Source organism: Nicotiana tomentosiformis, chromosome 2 (genome assembly GCF_000390325.3).
Source record: "Nicotiana tomentosiformis chromosome 2, ASM39032v3, whole genome shotgun sequence".
Lineage (NCBI taxonomy): Eukaryota > Viridiplantae > Streptophyta > Magnoliopsida > Solanales > Solanaceae > Nicotiana > Nicotiana tomentosiformis.
In genome coordinates, this window is record NC_090813.1 from 73379546 (window position 1) to 73406834 (window position 27289).

A 27289-nucleotide genomic window follows, 5' to 3' on the forward strand; every position below is an offset into this window, starting at 1 on the left:
GACAACCTTAAACTACCCTTAAATTCCAGCACCAAACCCAGCTGAAGACAACCCCCAAAATACCACCCAAACACCATGTAGAGCATCATCTTTAGCAAAACAGTTGCAAAACCTACCTTCATTAACGCCAATTTTCAGCTCCAAAGCTGCTGCAAAAACACAACGATTCTCCCTCCACAAACCAGCTTGCAAACACCACAAAACAGCCACCTCTATTCCCTAAAAATCAGCAACGAAAAAACCCAACAAAAATACTTTAAAACAGTCCCTTTTTATACTCCGAACAGTGGAGTCAATAGTCGAGATCGAGGATTCCGTTAGAGCTCCGTTCGCTAGCTTTGTTGTTCTTCTTCGCTTATGCTTGTTCGAGATTCATCTAAGTTATTGTATCTGTTCTTGGAGACTCATTTAATTGAAAATTTTGCGTTAAAGATTTATTCTTTCCTTTGTTCTTTTTATCTTATTTCATGTGAGTCCGTGTGATTATTTATTTGCATTTCATGTTTTAAAATAATATTTTTGTGAATGGTTTGCAAATTCATTTTTATGTCTATTTGAGTTAGGTTGGATAAGAAGGCAGTTAAGGTTAATTTTGATTATATTTATTTGTCTTTAAACTTTATAAATAATAATATAAATTAGTCCTTAAATGTTATATACTTAATCATATTTCTTGAAATATGGTATTCAAACTTGATTTAAAGTTATGAAGATTTGGACCCTAATAAGTTTGAGCTTCAGTTGTTGGGTTGTAGGGTGTTGGTATATGATGACTTATTTATTCAAATATCTAAAATCATACACTTTTTTCACAAGTAATTTCATAAAATCACGGCCTCACAACAATCCCAAATGTAGCAAAGAAATAACTCACAAATCGCTAGTGTGCTTTAGGTGCATACTAATCAAACTATCGTGATTATGTATACGTTCGCGTGACATAATTATAATTCCAAAATAAATCAAGGTACGCGTTTACGCGACTTTGGCCAAACAATCTTAATAAATAATGAAGTGTTATTAATCTGTACGTACACGTGACATGATTTTACAACACTAAATAAAACGGATTACACACACGTGGTTCGTTTCAAGATAGTTTTCATAAATCTAATCAAGCAATAAAATAGAACATAGGTAAAACATGAGAACCAATAAATAATAATTTGTCCAAAATTAATTCAAGTCAAGTTGTAGTCAATAAAACGATCGTACTAGAATCACGGGACTCGGGGAATGCCTTACACCTTCTCCCCAGTCAACAGAATTTCTTACTCGAACTTTGTTTTCACATACCAATAATAATATAGTCAAACCTTCCTTTGATTAGGGATTCAAATAAAAGGTGACCTGCAACACCCAAAAATCAATTTCAAGTAGCGACTAAGTAAATAAAATAATCCCTACTCAAGTTTGTCATTTTAATTGAAAAAAATCTTTAACCCACAATCTACAATCCATAATATATATATCTTTTAGGGTAAAAAAGGGTATGACAGCTCTGGCGACTCTGCTGGGGAATTCAAGAATTCGAACTTGTACATTGACTTTATTTGGCTTTATTAATTTTTGTATATGCTGTGATTTATTTGGGCCTAATGTGCTACTTGTCCACTGTTTACTACTTTGATATTGTTTAACTGTACATATAAACTGTCTTCTCATGAACCCCCTCAGAGTCTTCTGAATATAACCTCGGGAATCGCGGATATGTGCCCCATTATTTTTTGAGATAAAGCCGATGGGCCTAGACTCCCGGTTAAGGATTATTAGTCACTCATGTTTAAGAACGGGCAACATAGTGGGTCGCCACCAGAAGCGACGACCAACCATGTAGACTTTTGATTGCCACAAATACTATTCTTTTTGAGCTAAATTACCTTATTTTATTTTAATTCAAGACATATCTATTTGCTTTAGATTTTCATTACATCAAAAATCAAACTCAATGAATATTTATTTTTGAGTTCCTTGAAATCATAGATCGCATATGTATTATCTATAAATCACTTTTATATATATTATTTGTGACTACCTCCTGGTTGACTGCTTATTAGTTATTACGATGATTATTTTTTCTAAAGGTGGAGATGCTGGTGAAATCATAGATTGTCTATGGTGTTATCTACAAATCACTCATGTATTATTTATGATTGCTTAGGTAATCTCCAGTTGATTGATTATTAGTTATTAGTAAAATTATTTTCTTATAAAAAGATATTGGTGAAATCATAGATCGCCTATGTATTATCTAGAAATTACCTATGTATTACTCATGGTTGCCTAAATTATCTCCAGTTGATCGTATATTAGTTATTACCAAGATTGATTTTATAAAGTGGGATATCCTGGTGAAATCATAGATCGCCTATAGTGTTGCTTAAAAATTGCCTATATAATATTTATAATCACCTAATTGATCTCCGGTTGATTGATTAATAGTTATTATAAGAATCATATTTTTATAAAGTGGGAGATATTGATGAAATCATTAATCGTCTATGTGTTATCTAAAAATCATGCATGTATTATTTACTATCGCCTCAGTGATCTCCGGTTGATCGCTTGTTACTTTTTCAATGAACGCTTTTATAAAATAGGAGACCTTGGTGAAATTATAGATCGCATATGTGTTATCTTTAAATTATTCCGTGAACTATTTATGATCACCTAAATGTTCTCCAATTGATCACTTATTAGTTATTATGTGATTTTTATGAAGTGTGAGATCCTCATGAAATCATAGATCGCCCATGCATCATTTATGATCGCCTAAGCGATCTCCGGTTGATCGCTTATTAGTTATTATCAAGATTATTTTTATAAAGCGGGAGATACTGATAAAATCATAGATCGCCTATGTGATATCTAGAAATCATCCATATATTATTTATGATTGACTAAGCGATCTCCGGTTGAGTTATTACGAGGATTATTGTTTATAAAGTGCGAGATATAATTAGTGAAATCATAGATCGACTATGTATTATCTAGAAATCGCCCATTTATTATTTATGATCGCCTAAGTGATCTCCTTTTGATCGCTTATTTTCAGGATTATTTTTTTTATAAAGTATCAGATCTCGGTGAACTAATAGATTACCTATGTGTTATCTAGAAATGGCCCATATTATTTATGATCGCCTATATAATCTTCGGTTGGTCTCTTTTTAGTTATTACCATAATCTTTTTTTTTATAAAGTGGGAGATCCTAATGAAATCATATATCGTTTATGTGTTATTTCGAAATGGCTCATGTATTATTGATGACTGCCTAAGTCATCTCCGGTTGATTACTTATTAGTTATTACTAGGATTATTTTTAAAAAAAATAAAATGGGAGATTCTGGTGAAATCATAGATCACATATATGTTACCAATAAATCGTCCACGTATATAGTCACCTAAGTGAGATGTGGTTGAATACTTATTAGTTATTATAAGGATTTTTTTTAAGTGGATCGCATATGTGTTACCTAGAAATCGCCTATATATTATTTATGATTGCCTAAGTGATATTTGGTTAAAAGCTTATTAGTTATTATCAGGATTATTTTTTATTAAGTGAGAGATCTTGGTGAGATCATAATCAAAATTAAGTGACGACTAGAGTTGCTAAAAACACAAAAAATTACGCGTAAAAAAAATTTATTTTTGATAGATCGCCAAAAAATAATTACATTAATAGCGACCTATTCGACTTTTGTGGCGACTATAATTGCTATAAAATGGCAGGACTAATGCGACTAAAGTCGACATAAAGTTAAGGCTACTATGACGAAAAGAGTTGCATTTTAAAAAAGGACAAATTCTTTTTGTGGACATAAGTCGCCACCGAGAGTCATAAAAGGTCGCCACTAATATGGGTCGCCAGGGCGACCAACCATATGGACTTTTGGTGCTCCTGTTTACTTTTAGTGGCGAATGCAGTCGTCGCCAAAACACTTTATCCTTTTAAAAATCAAGTCCCTTGGCCGCAATTACCTTGACATTATGCCGACTTTAATTGTCATAAATACTATTCTTTTTTAGATAAATTACCTTATTTTATTTTAGTACAAGTCATATTTTATTTGCTTTAGATTTTCATTACATTAAAAATCAAATTCAATGAAAATTTATTTTTGAGTTCCTCGAAAAGATTAATCTTGCGCGCCTATCTATTTAATATAAGATGTTTGTTTAATATTGTTTTGCTCCTAAAAGTGTATAGTAGATTGTCCTTTCCGGATCTGTGAATGAATCATTAATTTGAAGAAAACTAAACTAACGAATCTTTCGTTTTGTGAGCATGCATGCCATTTTGTGATGAACTTTGATGCATTGTTAGTTGATTTGAAGTATTGGGTGTGATTCAAAAAATTGAAGAACTTGCTCGACGTTTGCTTTCAAGTTAATGTTAGCTTCCTCTTCAAAATAAACTATTGAGCTAATATCGGTCATTCTAAAAATAATTGATAATGTTAATGGATATAGATGATATAAATGAGCGAGAAATAATGGGTAAAGTTTGAGGGTGTTACGTACACTCCTCTTATGGACTCAGCGTCCTCGCTGAGGTTTTTCCCACCAATAGGATTCGCCTAGACTCAGCACTGAGGTTTGCCCCGCCTAATCGAAATTTGCCTAAACTCAATTGAACTCTGACCCACCATCGACAAGGCTCACACAAGTGTGACTCTGATATCATCACATTACTATTGATTAGATCAAATGATGTTTATATTTATTACATACCATCACGTGAAAGTATATTTTACGTTGGTGGTCAAATGAATAATGACTTTACTTGAGACCTATTCGACTATTAGTGGCGACATAGTCAACATTGAGTGGCGATTAAAAGTTTCTAAAAAATACTAACAATTACGCGTAAAATTTTTTTAGATTCTAGGTAGATTGCCAAAGAATAATTATATTAATAGCGACCTATTCGATTTTTGTGGTGACTATAGTTGCTATAAAATATCAGGACGTATGCGACTAAAGTCCTCATAAAATTAAGGCTATTATCGCGAAGAGAGTTGCCTTTTAAAAGGATAGATTCTTTTTGTAGCGACAAATGTCACTTAACGTCAAATAGTCGCCACTAAAGGTCATCATAGTGGGCCACCACCATAATGGGCGATAAGAATGCAGACTTTTGGTGGCGACCCTTTTACTTCCAGAAATGTGCAAGCGAGACCCAGCAAAAGATGGTCGCCACCAAAGCTATTTATCCTTTGTAAAATCAACTCTCTTGGCGCAATTGCCTTAAATTTATGCTGACTTTAATTGCCATAAATATTATTCTTATGTTTGTTTAATATTTTTTTTCCTCCTAAAAGTATATAGTAGATTGTCCTTTCGGGATCTGCGAATGAATCACTAATCTGAAAACTAAACTAATCGAGGCTTTCGTTTTGTGAGCAAGCATGCCATTTTGTGAGGAATTTTGGCGCATTGTTAATTGATTTGAAGTATTGGGCGCGATTCAAAAAATTAAAGAACTTGCTCGACGTTTGCTTTCAAGTTAGTGTTAGCTTCCTCTTCAAAATAAACTATTGAGCTAATATCGATCATGTTAAAAATAAGGTTCAATTGATAATGTTAAAGGATATAGATGATATAAATGAACAAGAAATAATGGGTGGGTGTGTCGATATTCAGTCGAAATTCAATTGCATCATTATGGGAAGACCTAAGGCTAATTCCGAATCATAGTCGTTGAATTGATCAAGTTAAGAAGTCAGTGACATTAGCTATGCTATCTATTGTGTAGATTAAGTATAATTGGGATGTCATTAGGCACGTGCCTATGACCCCACGTTTTAAATATTTTTAAGTGCATAAATAACTAAATGATATTTTGTGTGCACAAGCACGCGGGAATGAGCTTGTGTGAGAGTGTTAGAACATAATTATGAACTACATGACTATTGATTGGATGAAATGATGTTTATATTTGTTACTTACCATCACGTGAAAATATATTTTATGTTGTTGGCCAAATGAATAATGACTTTACTGCCTACCTATAACGACTCGATTTGTCATTTTGAGAATTAACATTTCGTTCGGTGGCTTAGGGTCTCGAACAACTTTGAAATGTGTATTATGACTTGCGAGGGTGGTCAAGTTTGGTTTTCGAATGATTCGGGATTTAATTGAAAGAACAATTCTTGTTTTGGAAGTTTAAGTTGAAATAATTGTTCAGATGGTGAATTATGTGTAAACAACCCCGGAATAAAATTTTGATGGTTTTAATAACTCCGTATGGTGATTTCAGACTTAGGAGTGTGTCCGGATATTTATTTTGAGGTCCATAGCTAAATTAGACTTGAAATAGCGAAAATAGAAAATTTAAGTTTGGAAGTTTGACCGGGGAGTTGACTTTTTGATATCAGGATCGAAATCCGATTCTGAAAATTTGAATAACTCCTTTATGTCATTTATGACTTGTGTGCACAATTTGAGATCGATCAGAATTGATTTGATAGGTTTCAACATCGAGTGTAGAATTTGGAATTTGTTAGTTTTGAATAAGCTTGAATTGGGGTGCGATTCGTGTTTTAGTGTTGTTCAATGTAATTTGAGGCATCGACTAAGTTTGTGTCATATTATGGGACTTGTTAGTATACTTGGTTGGGGTCCCATGGGGCTCAGATGAGTTTTGGAAGAGTTTGATGTTTTCAGCATAAACATGTAATGATCCAAATGTCCATTTTTAGTTCTAGAGATCGAAATTTGATTTCGAGACTTTCGGGAGTTTGATAATGAATTATAGGAATGATCTGAAAAGTTTGGTCTAATTTCATCAAGCCGCGATTGTGTTTTTAGCGCGAAACATGAGTTAATTGTTTAACGAGCGAAATTAGTATCATATTTAGCAAATGAGCTCCAAATTGAGTTTTGATTGAATAACTAGGTTCGTATTATTATTTGTGACTCATAGGAACAAGAATTGTCGAATTTCGAGTTTGTATGAGGGAGTTAGAGCCTTCTTAGTGAAAATAAATATTGCTGGTGCAACAGGTTCTGGTGCGCACTTTTAGCGACCAGATTTGACACTTTTAGCGACGAGAATTGGGCTTTTAGGACTAGAATAGTGTTTTTATTGAGCAGTTTTATTTTTTTAGCTCATTTCAACGTTTTTGGACGAAAGAACATGGCTTGGGGCAATTTTTTTTAGAGAAATTTCACAGGAAATCTTGAGGTAAGTCACTTGTGATCATTGTTAGTCAATAATATTAAATTTTCATCGAATATTCTGACTAGATTACATGTTTTTGAGGTGTAATTCGAGAATTTGGGCCTAGAGATTTGAAAATAAGATTTGAGGATTTGGAGGTCGAGTTGATGTCGGAATTTGGTAAATTTGGTATGGTTGGACTCGTAGTTGAATGTGCAGGCGTTAGGAGGCCGAATCGCGAGGCAAGACCATAGCAGAATAAAGAATTACGCAGTTTGAGGTAAGTAACAGTTCTAAATTTGATTTTGAGGGTATGTGTCACGACCCCAAATTCCCTCCGTAGGATGTCGTGATGGCACCTAGTCTGTAAGACTAGGTAAGCCTATCAATGCGAAATAATAATAAATATCTGAAATAAATAAACTACAATTCAAACAATTTTAACTTTCAAAACCCGGTAGAAATAAGTCACAAGCTTCTAAGAATTTATTCTCTATGTCTCTATACATTAGAGTCTAAAGCAAATAAGGAAGAAAATATAGTAAGATAGAAGGGGACTCCGCAGTCTGCGGACGCTGGCAGATATACCTTGAAGTCTCCTCGTACAGCTAGTTTACTGATGCGTGGTCTGATATGATGTACCTAGATCTGCACAAAAAGATGTGCAGAAGCGTAGTATGAGTACACCACAGCGGTACCCAGTAAGTGCCAAGCCTAACCTCGGTAGAGTAGTGACGAGGTTAGGTCAGGCCCTATTGGAGAATAAATAATGGCATGGTAAAATGTTTAAATAATATTATAAGATAAAATGACAATGGAAATGAATCAAGTAGTATGTCACATTTAATTAAATTAAATAATAGCAAATAAATACCTCGTGAAAACAAAACAGAATTTTTTTCAACTTGAAGAAAATCACAACAATAATCAAAGGCAACTGCGGCCATAAATCAATATCAACAAGGGCACTCCCGAGGTACCGCCTCGTAGTCCCAAATCATAAACAAATTCACAATATCTCATTTCCTTATCTCACCGCGGGAGCCTTCACAATTTATTTTAAAGAAAACATTTTTTCTAAAATAGCATCCCGCGTTTTAGCCATCCTTATCACACCGCATGACTTCTAGTAGTTCCCCCTACTAGCCACGCGTATCAAGCCACCCTTATCTCACCGCATGCGTTTCAATACCCAGACCTTATACCACCGCATGCGTATCAATATCACAATATATCACAATTTGCATCTCAGGTGCTCAAATAATTTAACTTGCCAAAATAATTCAACAACAATATTTTTCCACAATAAAGAGCTCACGGCTCATGTCAAAATAATTTAATAATAATATTTTTTCACAAATAAAGAGCTCACAGCTCATGTCAAAATAATTCAACAATAATATTTTTTCACAAATAAAGAGCTCACGGCTCATGTCAAAATAATTCAACAATAATATTTTTCCACAATAAAGACCTCACTGCTCCATCACAATGAGTACGAAAATCTTACAAAAATATTAAGGAGTAAATAATTCAGGAAAAATAATATTTCAAAATCTTTAATACGTTGCTTCAATATCAAGTTTAAAAATGTCAAATACTTCATATTAATAATATTTAATTTAAATAAAATCAACCTTCAAATAATGCACAAAATAAAAAAAATCAAGTTTCAACTAACAAGTAAAACAATTAGCAGGAGAAGGTCAAACAAATTTAAAATATAAACATTTAATCAATGATGAAAAATATAACAAGATAGAATATTTTAATAAATGCGCAACAATAATCTACACAATTTAAAAATATAATCCTTCACATTTAGCCCGTGTACACACTCTTCACCTCGTGCACATGACTTTCAATACATTTCAATAATCACATCAATACCAATCCTAGGGAAAATTTCCCCCACACAAGGTTAGACAAGTCACTTACCTCTACTTGCTCCAATTTAACCAAGTATTATGCTTTTTCCTCGATTTTTTCTACTCCGATCGACTTGTATCTAGTCATAATTAATTCGATACAGTCAACAAAATTTATAGGAATCAATTTCATAAGAAAATATTACACTTTTCAATAAAATCCGAAATTAGCTCAAAAATTACCCGCGGGGCCCACGTCTCGGAATTTGGCGAAACTTATAAAATATGATAACCCATTCAATTACGAGTCCAACCATACCAGTTTCACTCAAATCGGACTCCGGATCGACACCGAAATCTCAAAAATTCGTTTCTATGAGATTTCTAAATTGTTTCCAAATTTTTATCTCAAAACACTAATTAAATGGTGAAAACAATGATGTATTCGTATATATTGACCAAATCCGAGTTAGAATCACTTACCCAAATATTTTTCCTTGAAAGTATATCAAAATCGCCTCTTCTCAAGCTCCAATTCGTCAAAAAGGCAAATGAGACTAAGTCCCATGTTTTTATAACTTAGAGATTTGTCGGGGACCTCGATTTTATCAGAGAGCTCGATTTTGTCAAGGAGCTCGATTTTGCGAGGGAGCTCGATTTGTGAGGGACCTCGATTTTGACAGGGACCTCGATTTTGTCAGTGAGCTCGATTTTGTCAGGGAGCTCGATTTGTCAGGGAACTCGATTTTGTCAGGGACCTCGATTTGTCAGGGACCTCGATTTTGTCAGGGACCTCGATTTTGACAGGGAGCTCGATTTTGGCAGGCAACTCGATTTTGGAAGGCAGCCCGATTTTGGCAGGCAGCCCGATTTTGACAGTATTTTCAGCAGAAAAATTGCAGCAGCTAAGTCCCATTTTTGATCCGTTAACTATCCGAAACTCACCCGAGGTCCTCAGGACCTCAACCCAATACACCAACAAGTCCTAAAATATTATACGAACTTATTTGAAATCTCTAATCACATCAAACAATGCTAAAATCACGAATCACATATAGATTCAAGCCTAATGAACTTTAAAACTTTTAATTTCTACAAACAACACCGGAACCTATCAAATCAAGTCCGATTGACCTCAAATTTTGTACGCAAGTCATAAGTGACATAACGGAGCTATAAAAATTTTCAGAATCATATTTCGACCCGATATCAAAAAGTCAACTCCCCGATCAAACTTCCAAACTTTAAATTCCTATTTTAGCCATTTCAAGTCTAATTTCACTACGGACTTCCAAATAAAATTCCGATCACGCTCCTAAGTCCAAAATCACCATACGGAGCTGTTGGAATCATCAAAATTCTATTCCGGGGTCGTTTGCATAAAATTCGACATCCGGTCAGTATTTGAATTTAAACTTTTAATTTTTCATCAAAATTCTATATCTCGGGCTAGGGACCTCAGAATTTGATTCCGAACATATGCCCAAGTCCTAATTCATAATATGGACCTACCGGAACTGTCAAAACACTGATCCGAGTCCGTTTGCTCAAAATATTGACCAAAGTCAACTCAATTGAGTTTTAAACCTCTAATTCATATTTTAATCCATTTTTTACCTGAAAACTTTCCGAAAAATTTTACGGACTGCGCACGCAAGTCGAGGAATAATAAATAGTGTTTTTCCAGGTCTTAGAACACAAAATTAATTATTAAATTTAAAAATAACATTTTGGGTCATCACATTCTCCACCTCTAAAACAAACGTTCGTCCTCGAACGGAGTTAGAAAAAGTACTTGAGCTGGTGAATAAGTGTGGATAACGGCTGCGTATATCAAGCTTGGTCTCCCAAGTCGCCTCCTCGACCGGATGACCTCTCCACTGAACCTTCATGGAAGCAATGTTCCTTGACCTCAGCTTTCGAACCTGCCTATCTAAAATAGCCACCGGTTCCTCAACATAAGATAGATCCTTGTCCACATGACCCGAATTGAAGTCTAACACATGAGATGGATCGCCGTGATATTTTTGAAGCATGGAGTCTTGGAATACCGGATGAACTGCAGAGAGACTAGGTGGTAGTGAAGTCTGTAAGCCACATCTCCAACTCTTTCAAGAATCTCAAAAGGCCCAATATAGCTAGAGCTCAACTTGCCCTTCTTCCCGAACCTCATCACACCCTTCATAGGCGAAACCCGAAGAAATACCCGCTCACCAACCATGAATGCAACATTATGAACCTTCCAATCCGCATAACTCTTCTGTCTAGATTGGGATGTACGAAGCCGATCCTGAATCAACTTAACCTTTTCCAAGGCATCCTGAACCAAGTCTGTACCCAATAGTCTAGCCTCGCCCGGTTTGAACTAACCCACTAGGGACCGGCACTGCCTACCATATACCTCATACATAGCCATCTAAATGCTTGACTGACAACTGTTGTTGTAAGCAAACTCCGCAAGTGGTAAGAACTGATCCCAAGCACCCCCAAAATCTATCACACACGCACGAAGCATATCCTCCAGTATCTGAATAGTGCGTTCAGACTGTCCGTCCGTCTTAGGGTGAAATACTGTACTCAACTCTACCCGAGTACCCAACTCACGATGTACTGCCCTCCAGAACCGTGATGTAAACTACGTACCCCTATTATAGATGATAGATACCGGTACGCCGTGAAGTCTGACAATATCGCGAATATATACCCGAGCCAGCTGCTCTGAAGAGTAAGTAGTAATCATAGGAATGAAATGAGCTGACTTGGTCAATCTATCCACAATCACCCAAACTGCATCGAACTTCCTCCGAGTCCGTGGGAGCCCAACAACGAAATCCATAGTGATCTGCTCCCATTTCCATTATGGAATCTCTAACTTCTGAAACAATCCACCCGGTCGCTGATGCTCATATTTCACTTGTTGACAATTTAGACACCGAGCTACATACTCCACTATGTCTTTCTTCATCCGCCTCCATCAATAGTGCTGTCTCAAATCCTGATACACTTTTGCAGCACCCAGATGAATGGAGTATTGCGAACTGTAAGCCTCTTGGAAAATCAAGTCGCGCAAACCATCTACATTTGGCACACATAGCCTGCCCTGCATCCGTAATACATCTTCATCTCCAATAGTAACTTCCTTGGCATCGCCGTGCTGAACTGTGTCCTTAAGGACAAACAGATGGGGGCTATCATACTGATGTTCTCTGATACGGTCATAAAGAGAAGACTGAGAAACCACACAAGCCAAAACTCGACTTGGCTCGGAAACATCCAATCTGACAAACTGGTTGGCCAAGGCCTGAACATCCAAGGCTAAAGGCCTCTCTGCTATCGGTAAATATGCTAAGCTGCCCAAACTTTCTGCCTTACGACTCAAGGCATCGGCCACTACATTGGCCTTCCCAGGATGATATAGAATGGTGATATCATGATCCTTAAGCAACTCCAACCACCTCTGCTGCCACAAATTAAGATCATTCTATTTAAATAGATGCTATAGACTTCGGTGATCAGTGTAGATCTCATAATGGACACCGTACTAATAATGCCGCCAAATCTTTAAGGCATGAACAATAGCTGCTAACTCAAGGTCATGGACCAGATAATTCTTCTCATGTACCTTTAACTGTCGGGATGCGTAAGCAATCACCCTACCGTCTTACATCAACACTGCACCGAGACCAATACGCGACACATCACAATACACAGTATAAGACCCTGAACCTATAGGTAATACCAACATTGGGGCTGTAGTCAAAGCTGTCTTGAGCTTTTGGAAGCTCTCCTCACATTCCTCGGTCCATCTGAACGGAGCACCCTTCTGGGTCAATCTGGTCTTAATAGTTGTTCATAATCAATTACAGAATCGTCAATTAACTTCATGTTAACAAAAATGTCATTTCAAACTTTCACAATACTGATAACGAGACACGAGGCATGAAGACCTCAAAATTATTTACCTGAATTAATGAGTCACATTTAACGTCACCTGGGCGGGAACCTATCTCGTAGGTTAAAACTCAATAATTACAACATAAATTTGGCAAGTATGCATAGAGGATTTCATATAAGTATTTTCAAATAAGCCTAACAGGTATGACTCCCTATTAGTACTATAGTACAAATTGGATCTCACAACGGAGAACTTAAACACAAGATTTTTCCTCATAAGGATCTCGTCCTTATATAACTTCCATCGCAACTCGTAGCCTGGTTTAAACATATCAGTTTATTTTAAAAATGCGAGGATCTCGTCCTCAGTTCTGAATCACAAGTAATATACACATCATGTAAATCGAAACATTCCATTTGCTCCTTCTAAATAATTTCCGTTAAACAAAATCACAACACATAATGAACCCCACACCGGTAGGGCATACAATTCACAATTTGCAATTAATTATTCAGAATTACATCAAAACTTACCGAAATGAGTAACATAAAGCCACCTTTATCCTCACAGCTCTTATTAGTGACCAACATGGAATGATAGGCGTAGTTATCTCCATAGAATCTCCCAACAGGAGTAAACACATAAGTAGATTATAGAATTACGAAGCTCACCCATAAGTGGAGCACCATATAAGGACTCGTTCCGATACTAAGAACCGAATCAAGTTAAGGAAATTATTCCTTTATATTATATCAAGTTCGTATCTGTAACGACACCAAATGATGTAGCGACCTCCACCATACCATAAAAATATATCAACGACTGGGTCTCCACCTCTAGGACGCCTTCTACCCGCCTGTCCTCTACCCCTAACTGGTCGTGTGGATGGTGTAGTAACTGCAATGGGGCACGTAGCCTAAGTGCTTTGATGAAATAAGTCTCTCCCAAGTTTGGGACAATTTTCTCATGATGTGCCTAGTATCACCGTATTCATAACAACCCCTTTGCAGGTTAGGCTTCTCATATTGAGTCTGTGCCAGATAAATGGAATAACCATTGTAGGAACTCATATCGGTGGTGCATTAAAAGAACTTACTAGAGCACCCCGAGTAATCCAATAGGCGAACTTGGCTGGCCGACTGCCTAAGCCCCCGTCATAATGATTTATACTTGCAGAGTAGAATCCACTGAATCCCCTAGAACCTCCAGATGTCTTGGTCTCCTTAGTTTCCTTTTTCCTCACCCCTAACACGTTCTATTATCTTGGCAATTTGTACAACTAGCATAAATGAAGTATCAACTTATAGCTCCCGAGTCTTACAAAATTTTACGATCATAATTGAGTCCTTTAATGAGTCTGTGAACTCGCCCTCTGGCTGTAGGAAGCAAAGTAGGAGTATGACGGGCCAACTTATTAAACTTAATGGCATACTCTGACACCGTCAATGGTGACCGGACGCAACCATTCAAACCCTATGTGCCACGCATTACGGAGAGTCCGGGAAATAAACTCTTTCAAAAGCGTTTCTAACAACTGAGCCAAGTGGGCGGTGTTGCATTGGCTGGTCTGCCCTCTTCATAGGCTTGACACGAACACCGGTGGAGAATTATCTCTCCCAAGGCAAATTTCTTCTTTTGTTATGCTGACTCAACACTGTTAAGCTGACCCATTTCTTAACATACTCTTCGATTCTTCTTTGGGGTAACCCTTACCCCTATTTATACACAACGATCAAAAAAGTAGAGCTCCATACAGACAAATCTTAGCACGAACCACATAGTCCAGAATCTCATCAACAACTGTACTTCCTCCAAAGCACCCCAAAATCCGCAACCGTGACGTCTACGCTAAGTAGACCTTCTGTAAATTTAGAGTTATTTCTATAACGCCTTTGGTACTGAAGTATAAGATTATTAAGGAGGTGGACATACCGCAAGTCCCAACCTTATCCTCTATAAAATATCAGGCCTTAAACATGTGTAAATTTTAGGGAACCTTTCAGTACCACATATATACATTTAAGGCCAAAACTGATATAATACATGACCCCGCAATCCACCCATTGGTAGTGGACTCCCCCCACTCGATGAGAAGTCCTAGGTCACAATGTCCGATGATCCATAATAATAACCTTCACAGCTCGTATAAATCAACCATACGCCAACGTACGTTGCACCCCCACATGATTCACTAGGTGATCTCTCAATACGCCCACATCTTCAATCGGAACAACACGTTGAGGCAATGTTTGAGCATCTCTGGCTCCCTCATAGTCCATCTTCGGCATCACGAACAGTCGACGCACAACTGATACCAAGTGTGCAATGTCATACATGAGTGGATGCAAAGGAATATAAGATATATGTTTCAAGCTAAATCAATGCCGCACGATAAGGAATCAAAGAAGTGAATATTTTCTAACAGTTCCATAGCCTCTCGAAGATAAGTACAGACGTCTCGGTACCAATCTGCAAGACTCTACTAAACATGCTTGTGACTCATGACACCTATGAACCTAGAGTTCTGATACCAACTTGTCACGACCCCAAATTCCCTCTGTAGGATATCGTGATGGAACCTAGTTTCTAAGACTAGGTAAGCCTATCAATGCGGAATAATAATAAATATCTAAAATAAATAAACTATAATTCAAACAATTTCAACTCCCAAAACCCGGTAGAAATAAGTCACAAGCTTCTAAGAATTTATTCTCTATGTCCTTATACATTAGAGTCTAAAGCAAATAAGGAAGACAACATAGTAAGATAGAAGGGGACTCCGGAGTCTGCGGACACTAGCAGATATACCTCGAAGTCTCCTCGTACGGCTAGTTTACTGATGCGTGATTTGATAAGATGTACCTGGATCTGCACAAAAAGATGTGCAGAAGCGTAGTATAAATACACCACAACGGTACCCAGTAAGTGCCAAGCCTAACCTCGATAGACTAGTGACGAGGTCAGGTCAGGCCCTACTAGAGAATAAATAATGGCATGGTAAAATGTTTAAACACTATTATAAGATAAAATGACAATGGAAATGAATCAAGCAGTATGTCACATTTAATTACATAAAATAATGGCAAATAAATACCTCGTGGAAACAAAACAGAATTCTTTTCAACTTGAAGAAAATCACAACAATAATCAAAGGCAACTGCTGCCATAAATCAATATCAACAAGGGCATTCCCGAGGTACCGCTTCGTAGTCCCAAATCATAAATAAATTCAAAATATCTCATTTCCTTATCTCACCGCGGGAGCCTTCACAATTTATTTTAAAGAAAACATTTTTCCCAAAATAGCATCCCGCGTTTTAGCCATCCTTATCACACCGCATGACTTCTAGTAGTTCCCCCTACTAGCCACGCGTATCAAGCCACTCTTATCTCACCGTATGCGTTTCAATACCCAGACCTTATACCACCGCATGCATATCAATATCACAATATATCACAATTTGCATCTCAGGTGCTCAAATAATTTCTTGCCAGAATAATTCAACAACAATATTTTTCCATAATAAAGAGCTCACGGCCGTGTCAAAATAATTCAACAATAATATTTATCCATAATAAAGAGCTCACGGCTCATGTCAAAATAGTTCACCAATAAGATTTTTTTCACAATAAAGACCTCACTGCTCCATCACAATAAGTACGAAAATCTTACAAAAATATTCAGGAAAAATAATATTTCAAAATCTTTAATACGTTGCTTCAATATCAAGTTTAAAAATGTCAAATACTTTATATTAATAATATTTAATTTAAAGAAAATCAACCTTCAAATAATGCACAAAATAAAAAAAATTAAGTTTCAACTAACAGGTAAAACAATTAGCAGGAGAAGGTCAAACAAATTTAAAATATAAACATTTAATCAACGATGAAGAATATAACAAGATAAAATATTTTAATAACTGCGCAACAATAAACTACACAATTTAAAAATATAATCCTTAACATTTAGCCCGTGTACACACTCGTCACCTCATACACACGACTTTCAACATATTTCAATAATCACATCAATACCAATCCTAGGGGAAATTTCCCCCACACAAGGTTAGACAAGTCACTTACCTCGACTTGCTCAAATTTAACCAAGTATTATGCTTTTTCCTCGATTTTTCCAACTTCGATCGACTCGTATCTAGTCATAATTAATTTGATACAGTCAACAAAATTTATAGGAATCAATTTCATAAGAAAATATTACACTTTTCAAAAAAATCCGAAATTAGCTCAAAAATTGCCCGTGGAGCCCACGTCTCGGAATCTGGCGAAATTACAAAATCCGATAACCCATTCAATTACGAGTCCAACCATACCAGTTTCACTCAAATCGGACTCCGGATCGACATCGAAATCTCAAAAATTCGTTTCTATGAGATTTCTAAATTGTTTCCAAATTTTTATCTCAAAACACTAATTAAATGGTGAAAATAATGATATATTCGTGTATATTGACCAATCGCCTCTCCTGAAGCTCCAATTCGTCAAAAAGGCAAATAGGACGAAGTCCCCTGTTTTTATAACTTACAGATTTGTCAGAGAGCTCGATTTTGTGAGGGAGCTCGATTTGTCAGGGAGCTTGATTTTGTCAGGGAGCTCGATTTTGTCAGGGAGCTCGATTTGTGAGGGACCTTGATTTTGTCAGAGACCTCAATTTGTCAGGGAGCTCGATTTTGTCAGGGACCTCGATTTGTCAGGGAGCTCGATTTTGTCAGGGAGCTCGATTTTGTCAGAGACCTCAATTTGTCAAGGACCTCGATTTGTCAGGGAAGTCGATTTTGTAAGGGACCTCGATTTGTGAGGGACCTCGATTTGTCAAGGACCTCGATTTTGTCAGGGACCTCGATTTTGACAGGGAGCTCGATTTTGGCAGGCAACCTGATTTTGGCAGGCAGCCCGATTTTGGCAGGCAGCCCGATTTTGACAGCATTTCCAGCAGAAGAATTGCAGCAGCTAAGTCCCACTTTTGATCCGTTAACCATCCGAAACTCACCCGAGGTCCTCAGGACCTCAACCCAATACACCAACAAGTCCTAAAATATCATACGAACTTATTTGAAGCCTCAAATCACATCAAACAATGCTAAAATCACGAATCACACATAGATTCAAGCCTAATGAACTTTGAAACTTTTAATTTCTACAAACAACATCGGAACCTATCAAATCAAGTCCGATTGACCTCAAATTTTGTACGCAAGTCATAAATGACATAACGGAGCTATGAAAATTTTCAGAATTGGATTTCGACCCCGATAACAAAAAGTCAACTCCCCGGTTAAACTTCCAAACTTTAAATTTCTATTTTAGCCATTTCAAGCCTAATTTCACTACGGACTTCCAAATAAAATTCTAATCACGCTCCTAAGTCCAAAATTACCATACGGAGCTGTTGGAATCATTAAAATTCTATTCCGGGGTCATTTGCATAAAATTCGACATCCGGTCACTATATGAACTTAAACTTTTAATTATTTTTATCAAAATTCCATATCTCGGGCTAGGGATCTCGGAATTTGATTCCGGGCATACGCCCAAGTCCCAATTCACGATACGGACCTACCAAAACTGTTAAAATGCTGATCTGAATCCATTTGCTCAAAATGTTGACCAAAGTCAACTCAGTTGAGTTTTAAACCTCTAATTTATATTTTAATCTATTTTCCACCTAAAAATTTTACGAAAAATTTTACGGACTGTGCACGCAAGTCGAAAAATGATAAATAGTACTTTTTGAGGTTTTAGAACACAAAATTAATTATTAAATTTAAAGATGACATATTGGGTCATCACAGTATTAAACCCCAGATTTTGTGTTATGTGATTGATTTTGAGGTGACGCACATGCTAGGTGACGGGCGTATGGGCGTATACCGTAGTAATGGTGACTTGGTCAAATTTCATGGAACTATATAGTAAAAAAATCTTGACATTGTCAATGTACTTTTATGTATTAAAGAAATTGAGATGAGAATCATGTTAAAAATTATGCTGAGACTATATGTTAGTATTATTGAGACCCACAGAGGTCATATTGATGTTAAATTAATTGTTTAAATTGTAATTTCACACTCAGTGATGTTCGTTCATTTTATATCATATCTCAGTCTCTGTTGCTATTTATTTATACATCATATCATCATTTTTGGGCCGATTTTCATGTTTCTGAGAGTCCGAGAGACTGGAGAGATTTATGACTGAGTGAGGCCGAGGGTCTGATTGTGAGATATTGATACTATAGCACGTGAATTGTCCGTGCACACGTGAGTTATCCGTGCGGATCCAAATATTGCTACTATAGCACGTGAGTTGTCCATGCAACACGTGAGTTGTCCGTGCAGATCCAGATATTGATACTATAGCACGTGAGTTGTACGTGCATTATGTGAGTTGTCCATGCGGATTCATATATTGATACTGTAGCACGTGAGTTGTCCGTACAACACGTGAGTTGTCCGTACGGATTCAGATATTGATACTATAACACGTGAGTGATCCGTGCAACACATGAGTTGTCTGTGCAGATCTAGATATTTATATTATAGCAAGTGAGTTGTCCGTGCATCACATGATTTGTCCGTGCAGATTATAACGCTTTGGCTGAAGGAGCCCCTCCAGAGTCTGTACACCCCAGTGAGCACATGTACCTACTGAGTGCGAGTGCCGAGTGCTGAGAGGGTGGAAGGACTGAGTGACTGTTATTCTGAGAGAATGCATTGATTTCATTATTGTCGCATTTTAGCTGTCATATATTACTATTTTGGAAATTTCTAAAAGATATTATCTTCTGTTCAGTCGAACTTGATATGAAATTACTGTTTGGGCCTTAATTGTTGAATCTGCAAGCATGCCTACTGTGAACACCTAATTTTTGACCGCACCCAAATTCGAGAGCATTAAGTTTCAGTCTAATGTCAATGGGGGAAGCAAGTCAAGAATCAAGACAAGTCTCCAGATGGCATTTAGATAGAAATTTTGTAACTCTTACATTTCAAGAGTATGTAATTTTCTTTTCATTTTGATGTAATAATGGGAACTGCGGATCGGAACCTCGACGGAACTTCACTCGACTCTACCTCTAAGAATACTACATCACTCTTCTTCCACTTGAACTACACACGACTTGATTCCCTTATAACCCGAGATATGTAGGCTGTCTAAAGCCAAGGCTCGGTCGCAACCTCTTCTTTTCTCTTCTTTTCCTTTTTTAAATAATAGTGAGGTAAAAAATCAGTCACCTTGTTCATTTTCTTTGCCTGAAAACTCTTCATGTTTCCAAGCAAAGAGGGGCATGCTGTGAACACCTAATTTTTGACCGCACCCAAATTCGATACTATTTTAGTGTAAATATTTCTTTTAGGTCTAATCTTAATATTTTAAACTTTTATCTTACTCTTAATAGGTTTTATTTGAAAAAAGAATAATATTAAAAACTATAACAAAAAAATATTCACATTCTTAGGGTATAAGTTTATTTCTATTTACAAGAGAAAAGAAAATTTACAAAAAAATACTTGGTTTCTTTTAATTTGAATTCAAATAAGTAAGTTATGGTATCTTTTCTTAGTATTATTTAAATTATATACAAATATTTAATTTCCTTATATTTTTCTTAGTCTAAAAGAAGTAGGTTTATATTTTTATTTATATATTTTACCTTACCTTTTCTTTAAATTAAAGAAGTAAATAAAATAACATATTTTTAATTTAAAAAAAAGAGATCTTAGCTAACTCCTATCTGATCTAACAATCCCAACTTCCCCCACCCCTCACGTCACTCTACACTAATGCACACACTCACGTCCCAATCCCCATGTCCCCACTCTTTCTGCACACACACACATTATACATAATGCAGAATCCTCTAACTTCCTCACGCCCTTTTCCCCTCACTTGCATAACACACACGGCATAATGCAGACACAATGCACTACTCATACACATTGCACTATATAAGACATTCACTTTTAGCATTTAGAAAAGGGGGAGGGGACCGGAAAAAAACAATATCTGGAATGAAGAGTTTAGAAAATATTTGACTTCTTGATCTTCTTTGAAGAAGCTTAAAAATATAGAGTTCAAACAGTGAGAGATACGAGTGGGTGTTTGGTTACTACTTGGTTCCGGTTGTGCTTGGTGACTTTGGTTCTCGTCACATACATCCCATTTCCTTTCTTTGCTTGTCATTTTCACTTGGAATTTTCGGAGCTAAAGTTTGTACTAGTTTTTATTCTTATTAAAGAAGCCTCACTCTACAGGTTTTCTTCTAATCTCTTGCTTAATATATTTTAATGTGTTTGTTGGAATATAAATCGTAAATATCTATTTAAGAAGAATTAAGATCTATTATGAAGTTGTTGTGTTTCATTCATTTATATTTCATTTATTATTTGAGTTTCTATTTTTCTCTTAATCCCTGTTGTGTGTTTACAAATATTATTTTTCTAAATGTTTAGCATGTCCTATTCACTATTTCGAGGCTACCATATTCTTTCCTAATTTTTGTTTTTTTGTGTTAAAATGACGTTATTGCTAAATAAGTAAGAATAATTTAATCCATAAAGTTATACATGATGTTGTGTTATTCATTAAAAAGTAGTTTATGTAACTTAAAATCAAGTTGACCATGAGTTCTTTAATGGCTATTAATTTACGACAGTTTCATCTTTCAAAAGAAAGTTTTACTTTCCTTCAAACATTTATGTAAGATCCTTGTATCATGTTTTGGATTTAGATTTTATTTTAATCTTGTTTTTATGTGTTGTTTGGAATATATTTTTTTTAGTGTTATAAAACTCACGAGAGAAGTGGGTGATATTTCCATTGATTAGTTTTTTTTCTTAGTTTTATGTTGATCTTTCATTTATTGTGATTAATAGTGAATATCTATATTTGGTTCTATTTGTGATTTGATTTATTATTTTAAATATTCTTTTATTTTAGCATGTTCGGATTCTGATTTGGAGTTTCTAGACATGCATTCTTTTAGTTTGTTGATAATGATGCTGATAGAGTGGGTTTGCGAAAGAATACAATTCATTGAGCCTAAACACATTTCAAGACTTTAAAAAATATATAATTATAAATGAGAGATAAGGGTTGCGAATTAATTCAAAGCTCATTATAAGAAATAAAATAATTGGGAGGGATTAAAATGAGCCATGAACTAATTCAAGATTTGTTCCAATAAGTAAAAGAAAACAAAATATAAATATATATCTCAAATCTAAAAGAGACAAAATAATTGAAATACTCTAAAACGCTAGAAAACTTTATATGTACTTTAAATATTAGCCTATATGTTCATATCCGAACCTTGGATTGATATGCTTAAGTAATAAAAGGGTCATGTGCGCATTCCTGCGTCTCGATACCATTTAATTTAAAAATAATTATGTCTTAACCATGTGTACATTCCGTACTTTGGTTTAACATCTAACTTCAAAGAAATATCTTATGTGCGTATCGCATCTGGGTCCAAATAATTAATAAAATATAATAATTAATTAAGTGGTAATAGGCAAACCATAACTAGTACAATACAAGAATAGCCAAAATTTAATTTAAGCCGGACATAAGTCAATAAAAGCGACCGTGCTAGAACCACGGGACTCGAGGGGTGCCTCACACCTTCCCCTCGGTCAACAGAATTCCTTACACAGTCTTCTATTTTCGTAGACCATAAATAAGGAGTCAAATTTTCCGTTTGATGAGGGATTCAAATAAGGTGACTTGGAACACCAAAACTCAATTCCAAGTGGCGACTCCAAATAATAAATAATCCCTTTTCAAATCGTCACTTTAATTGAAAAAACTCTTCTAATTCAACCTCGTAAAAGGGTTGTGTGGGAAAAAAGAGGTGTGATACCTACTTTCTTATGTTGGAAACTACTGTAATTGGACTTAGTTGTGAAGCTCGTCACTACTTTCAGTTATTTATTTAGTATTGTTACTTGCTGAGTTGGTTGTGCTCATACTATATCCTGCACCTCGTATGCAGATCCAGGTGCTTTCGGATACGATAATTGTTAGATCTCAGAGTATTATCAGTTGGAGACTATCAAGGTAGCTGCTTGGCGTTCGCTGACCTTGACTCTTTTCCTTTCAGTTATTGTACTATTCTATATTTTCAGACATTATTTTTATCAGTTAGACTTTTTTATCATTTAGATGCTCATGTACTCAGTGGCACCGGATTTTGGGAGTATATTTGTATTAGTATTTATGGGATTTTCTATTAAATCAGAATATTATATTTTTAAACTTAAAAGAAATTGTAGGTTATTGAGGTTATCAGCTTGCCTAGATTGAGATAGGTACCTTCACGACATGTTAGAATTTTGGGTCGTGACAAGTTGGTATCAGAGCACTAGGTTACATAGGTCTCACGAGTCATGAGAAAGTGTCTAGTAGAGTCTTGCGTATCGGTATGATGACGTCCATACTTATCTTCGAGAGGCTACAGGTAGGGCTGCTTATCGGGCGGATCGGGCGGTTATTTACTTTTAACGGTTCGACTTATCGGTTATCGGTTTTAAATGTATTAATTCGCTAGCCACCCGATAAGATATCAGGCGGATTGGTATCGGTTTAGCTATTATCGGACGGTTTATCGGATTAATTCAATCTGTATTACAGACGACTACTTTGGTTCTTCATGTTACAACCTATTAGTTGTTACACCAAAATTGACACCTCTAAACACTAAAGAAATCTGCTAGTTCCCACTGATGCTGCTTTCAGTTCACTACAAATATTGGATTTGGAGCAATTGATGCAATTGCACATGACGCACATACCATTTTCATAAAGATCACATCAATACTAATTTAATATGTAAAGATCTAGATAAAAAAATATCTAAAGGCAAAGTTGTAAAGATATTTAATTTACACATGCTTAAATCACTATTTGCTAGTACGTGATTAATCCATATACAGAAATAACAAAGACTACAAAATTTTATACACATATTTACACATGGTTATTAATCACTAATTTACTATCCATATATAGTAACCACTTGAAATCTTAACCATTTTATAATAATGATGAATGAAGATTCTATTAACACTTAACACTTCCTAACATGGCAATTAGCCACCTGTCAAAATGAGTCCAGAATACAACTAGAGATAAAATGGAAATTTAGACATAAAATAATACAACTGCTGCAACTAACACCTTACAGTGCTTCAATTTCTATAGCTTCAAAGTTCAAACAACAACCTAAGAGTCTTTAGAATCACTCTGCAATGGTAGAACCATTTAAATTATTAATAGCATTCAAAAAATAACAAACTGCTAACATCCAACAACCTAGCACTATATAACTCAAATAGTAGTAGGCTTGAAATATGACAGCTTGAGGGCACAAGACTTTACAAAATGAGATCAATGAGTTTGCAGATACACCTTAAAATTTGAGCTAATTAGTAGAATTATATAAATTGTTGATCTAAAAATTCATGTTTGTTGTTAATATATTAACATATTAATTAACATTGCATTACAATTTGAATTCTTACCAGATATATTAATACTACACGTCAATTTCGGAAGGGTCTTTTCCATCGTTAGCTAAATCTGAAGAAAACAAATTAAAATAATGAGTCATGTAATAAATATAAGCATATCCACAACACTTATATACAAGAAATATAGTAACAATATTATTACCTTGTTCAAGCTGCTCGATTTTATCAATATCTTCCTCAACACTAACATATTATTTTAATTTTTCATTTCGAAGCCAATCTTGAAGACACACTAGAGCTTGCACCAATTTAGGAGTTAATGAACTCCTAAATAAATCAAGAAGACGCCCTCCCGTACTAAACGCACATTCGGATGCCACGCTTGAAACCGGAACCGCTAATACATCACGAGCCATCTCCGCAAGAACAGGAAATCTAGCTGAGTTCAATTTCCACCAGAGAAGAACATCAAATTCTTTAGAGTCATCCTCAGTTTCTTCACCAAAATATTTATCTAACTCTGTTTTAGTATCCACACCTCCACTCCCACTTTTATATTTTTTATATCTTGCATTAGTGATTCTAAAAGTCCTGTATTTTGGGTGCTTACTTGATTGTCAGAAAGCCCGGAAGTAGAAGTGTCCAATGAAGAACAATCTGAAGATGAAGAAAGCACGACACCTTTTGAGCTGGACTTTACATACTCACAAAATAATGAAGTCATGTACTTCTTCACTTCTGCTTGTATAGTTGTCCCCGGATCTTCACCAAACATCTTTACAAGTGCATAACCAACTGATTCGAGCTTGTAACGTGGATCCAAAATACACGAGATGAAAATTATATTGTTCATTTTCCCTGGATCACCCCAATACTTATTAAACTTTTCCTTCATCTTCTTTGCCATTTCACTTAAAACTGTATCTTCATTTGCTATCAATTGCTTCAAATAAACAGCAACCGCACAAATTTCAAGAAAATGAATATTCGATGTAACATAACGTGATCCAGATATTTTCAAAGTAAGAAGATAGAAGATTTCAAGAAACTTTGTAATTCTTTTTACATTCTCCCAATCACTACTCAAAAGTTCACCTGTAGGAATTCCAACTTCAATATAAGAATGCTCAAGATAATGTCTTAGGCCAATTTCACTAGATGCATAGTGTGAAAATATACTTTCAAATTCAACAGCCCTACGCAACATCAAGTAGGTGGAATTCCACCTAGTTGGAACATCCAAGCACAAAGTTTTTTTACAATTGAGTTGTTCATCATCAAAACATTCTTGAAACCTCTTCAACCTCGCATGAGATTGCCTAACATATCTCACTGCATGCCTAACACGTTCAATAGATACTGAAGATTCTTTTAAACCATCTTGGACCACAAGATTCATGATGTGAGCCATACATCTCACGTGAAGGTGATTCCCGTTCATCAAATTAGTTCCCATTTTTGTTAATTGCTTAGACAATTCTTTTACTGTCACATTATTGGAGCTTGCATTATCAACTGTGACAGTGAAGATCTTATTTATCCCCTACTCACGTAAGCACCTACCAATACCATTTGCCATATCTTCTCCTTTATGACTAATAATAGGACAAAAATTAATTATTCTTTTATGCATATTCCATTCACTATCAATCCAATGGGCAGTGATACACATATTATTAATTCTTTGTATAGAAGTCCAGGTATCAGTGGTAATACATACTCTTTGTTTCGTTTCTATAAAAGACCTCTTCAACTTTTGCTTTTCTTCATTAAAAAGATCAAAACAATCCCTAGTTACAGTACTACGGGAAGGGATCCGAAAATAAGGTTGCGCAACTTTCATAAAGTCTCTAAAACCTTCTTTCTCAACAAAGATGAAAGGAAGCTCATCAACTATTACCATACGACATAATACCTTCCTACACTCTTCTTGATCAAATTTCCAAGTAACAACAACTATGTCACCCTGACTACCTCCCGGAACAGATTGAAAACCTAAATTTGATTGTTTTTTATCAACAATAGGAGGACGTTTAGGACATTTAAATATATGAGAAAGAAGTGTCGACGTAGCGTCTTTGGTCTTAAAACAATACTCAATAAAGCAATAGTCATATTTTGCTTTTGTACTCCTTTCAGAAGTAATAATTTCTGTAAAATGATCCCACACAATAGACCTTTTTTTCCTTTTTTTGGTTATATTTGACTCCGTTGTTTCAGATTGGCTTATTGCATTTGAATTAGAAGCCCCATTTTCACCCATCATCTTATCACTTTGTATATTTTCAGCCATGCTATGAGTCACTACAACAAGAAAAGAAAAGGAATGAAAATAACTATTTTCTTAACAGATATTTAAACAGAAACTGTCAAAATCGATCTCAAAATAGCACAAGGCAGAGAAGGCAATAGTTGGAATTTCAACAAGAAAAGAAACTTACCATCTGCTGCTCTGGGCTCTAGCTATGGCGAGAGGGAGAGGCGAGACGACAAGTTGGCGAGAGGGAGAGGCGAGATAGAGAGTCGAGTTAGCGAGAGGGAGACAGTGAGTATGCTGCTCTGGCTGCTGGGGCCTGGGTGTAATACTGAAATTAGCACTTTTAGATGTTAGGGTTTCTTTTTCTAATGTCTCAAATCTGAATGGCTAATAGAGTATTGATAAAGAAGGGTATTGGACAAGTGGACAACTGTAAAGAAACACTTTTAAGTTTTAAAACTTTTGCAGTATTGATAAAGAAGGGTACTGGACAAGTGGACAGCTGTAAAGAAACACTTTTAAGTTTTAACACTTTTGCTTGTATAATGCCACGGCCAACGATAAGAAAGAGATTTTTATTACTTATTTTATATACATATTAC

General features: G+C 35.7%; 1 protein-coding gene across 1 annotated transcript; it reads right to left on the minus strand.

Moving 5' to 3' along the window:
* Positions 1-18: 18 nt before the first annotated feature.
* LOC138905069 (zinc finger BED domain-containing protein RICESLEEPER 2-like) lies at positions 19-26723 on the minus strand. Its single transcript, XM_070193570.1, has 3 exons — positions 26151-26723; positions 25041-25973; positions 19-219 (listed from the first exon to the last, which is right to left on the minus strand). The coding sequence occupies exons 1-3, from the start codon at positions 26721-26723 to the stop codon at positions 19-21; spliced, it is 1707 nt and encodes a 568-aa protein (XP_070049671.1).
* Between the last annotated feature and the right edge of the window lie 566 nt (positions 26724-27289).

Excerpts from the sequence above, each read along its gene's own strand:
- LOC138905069 (XM_070193570.1), bottom strand. The coding sequence starts at position 26,723 with ATGGCTGAAAATATACAAAGTGATAAGATGATGGGTGAAAATGGGGCT. Across the intron at positions 25,974-26,150 it reads TTATAGAAACGAAACAAAGA|GGGATAAATAAGATCTTCAC; the intron begins GTATGTATTACC and ends TTACGTGAGTAG. Across the intron at positions 220-25,040 it reads CCGGGCTTTCTGACAATCAA|GGAATAGAGGTGGCTGTTTT; the intron begins GTAAGCACCCAA and ends GCTGATTTTTAG.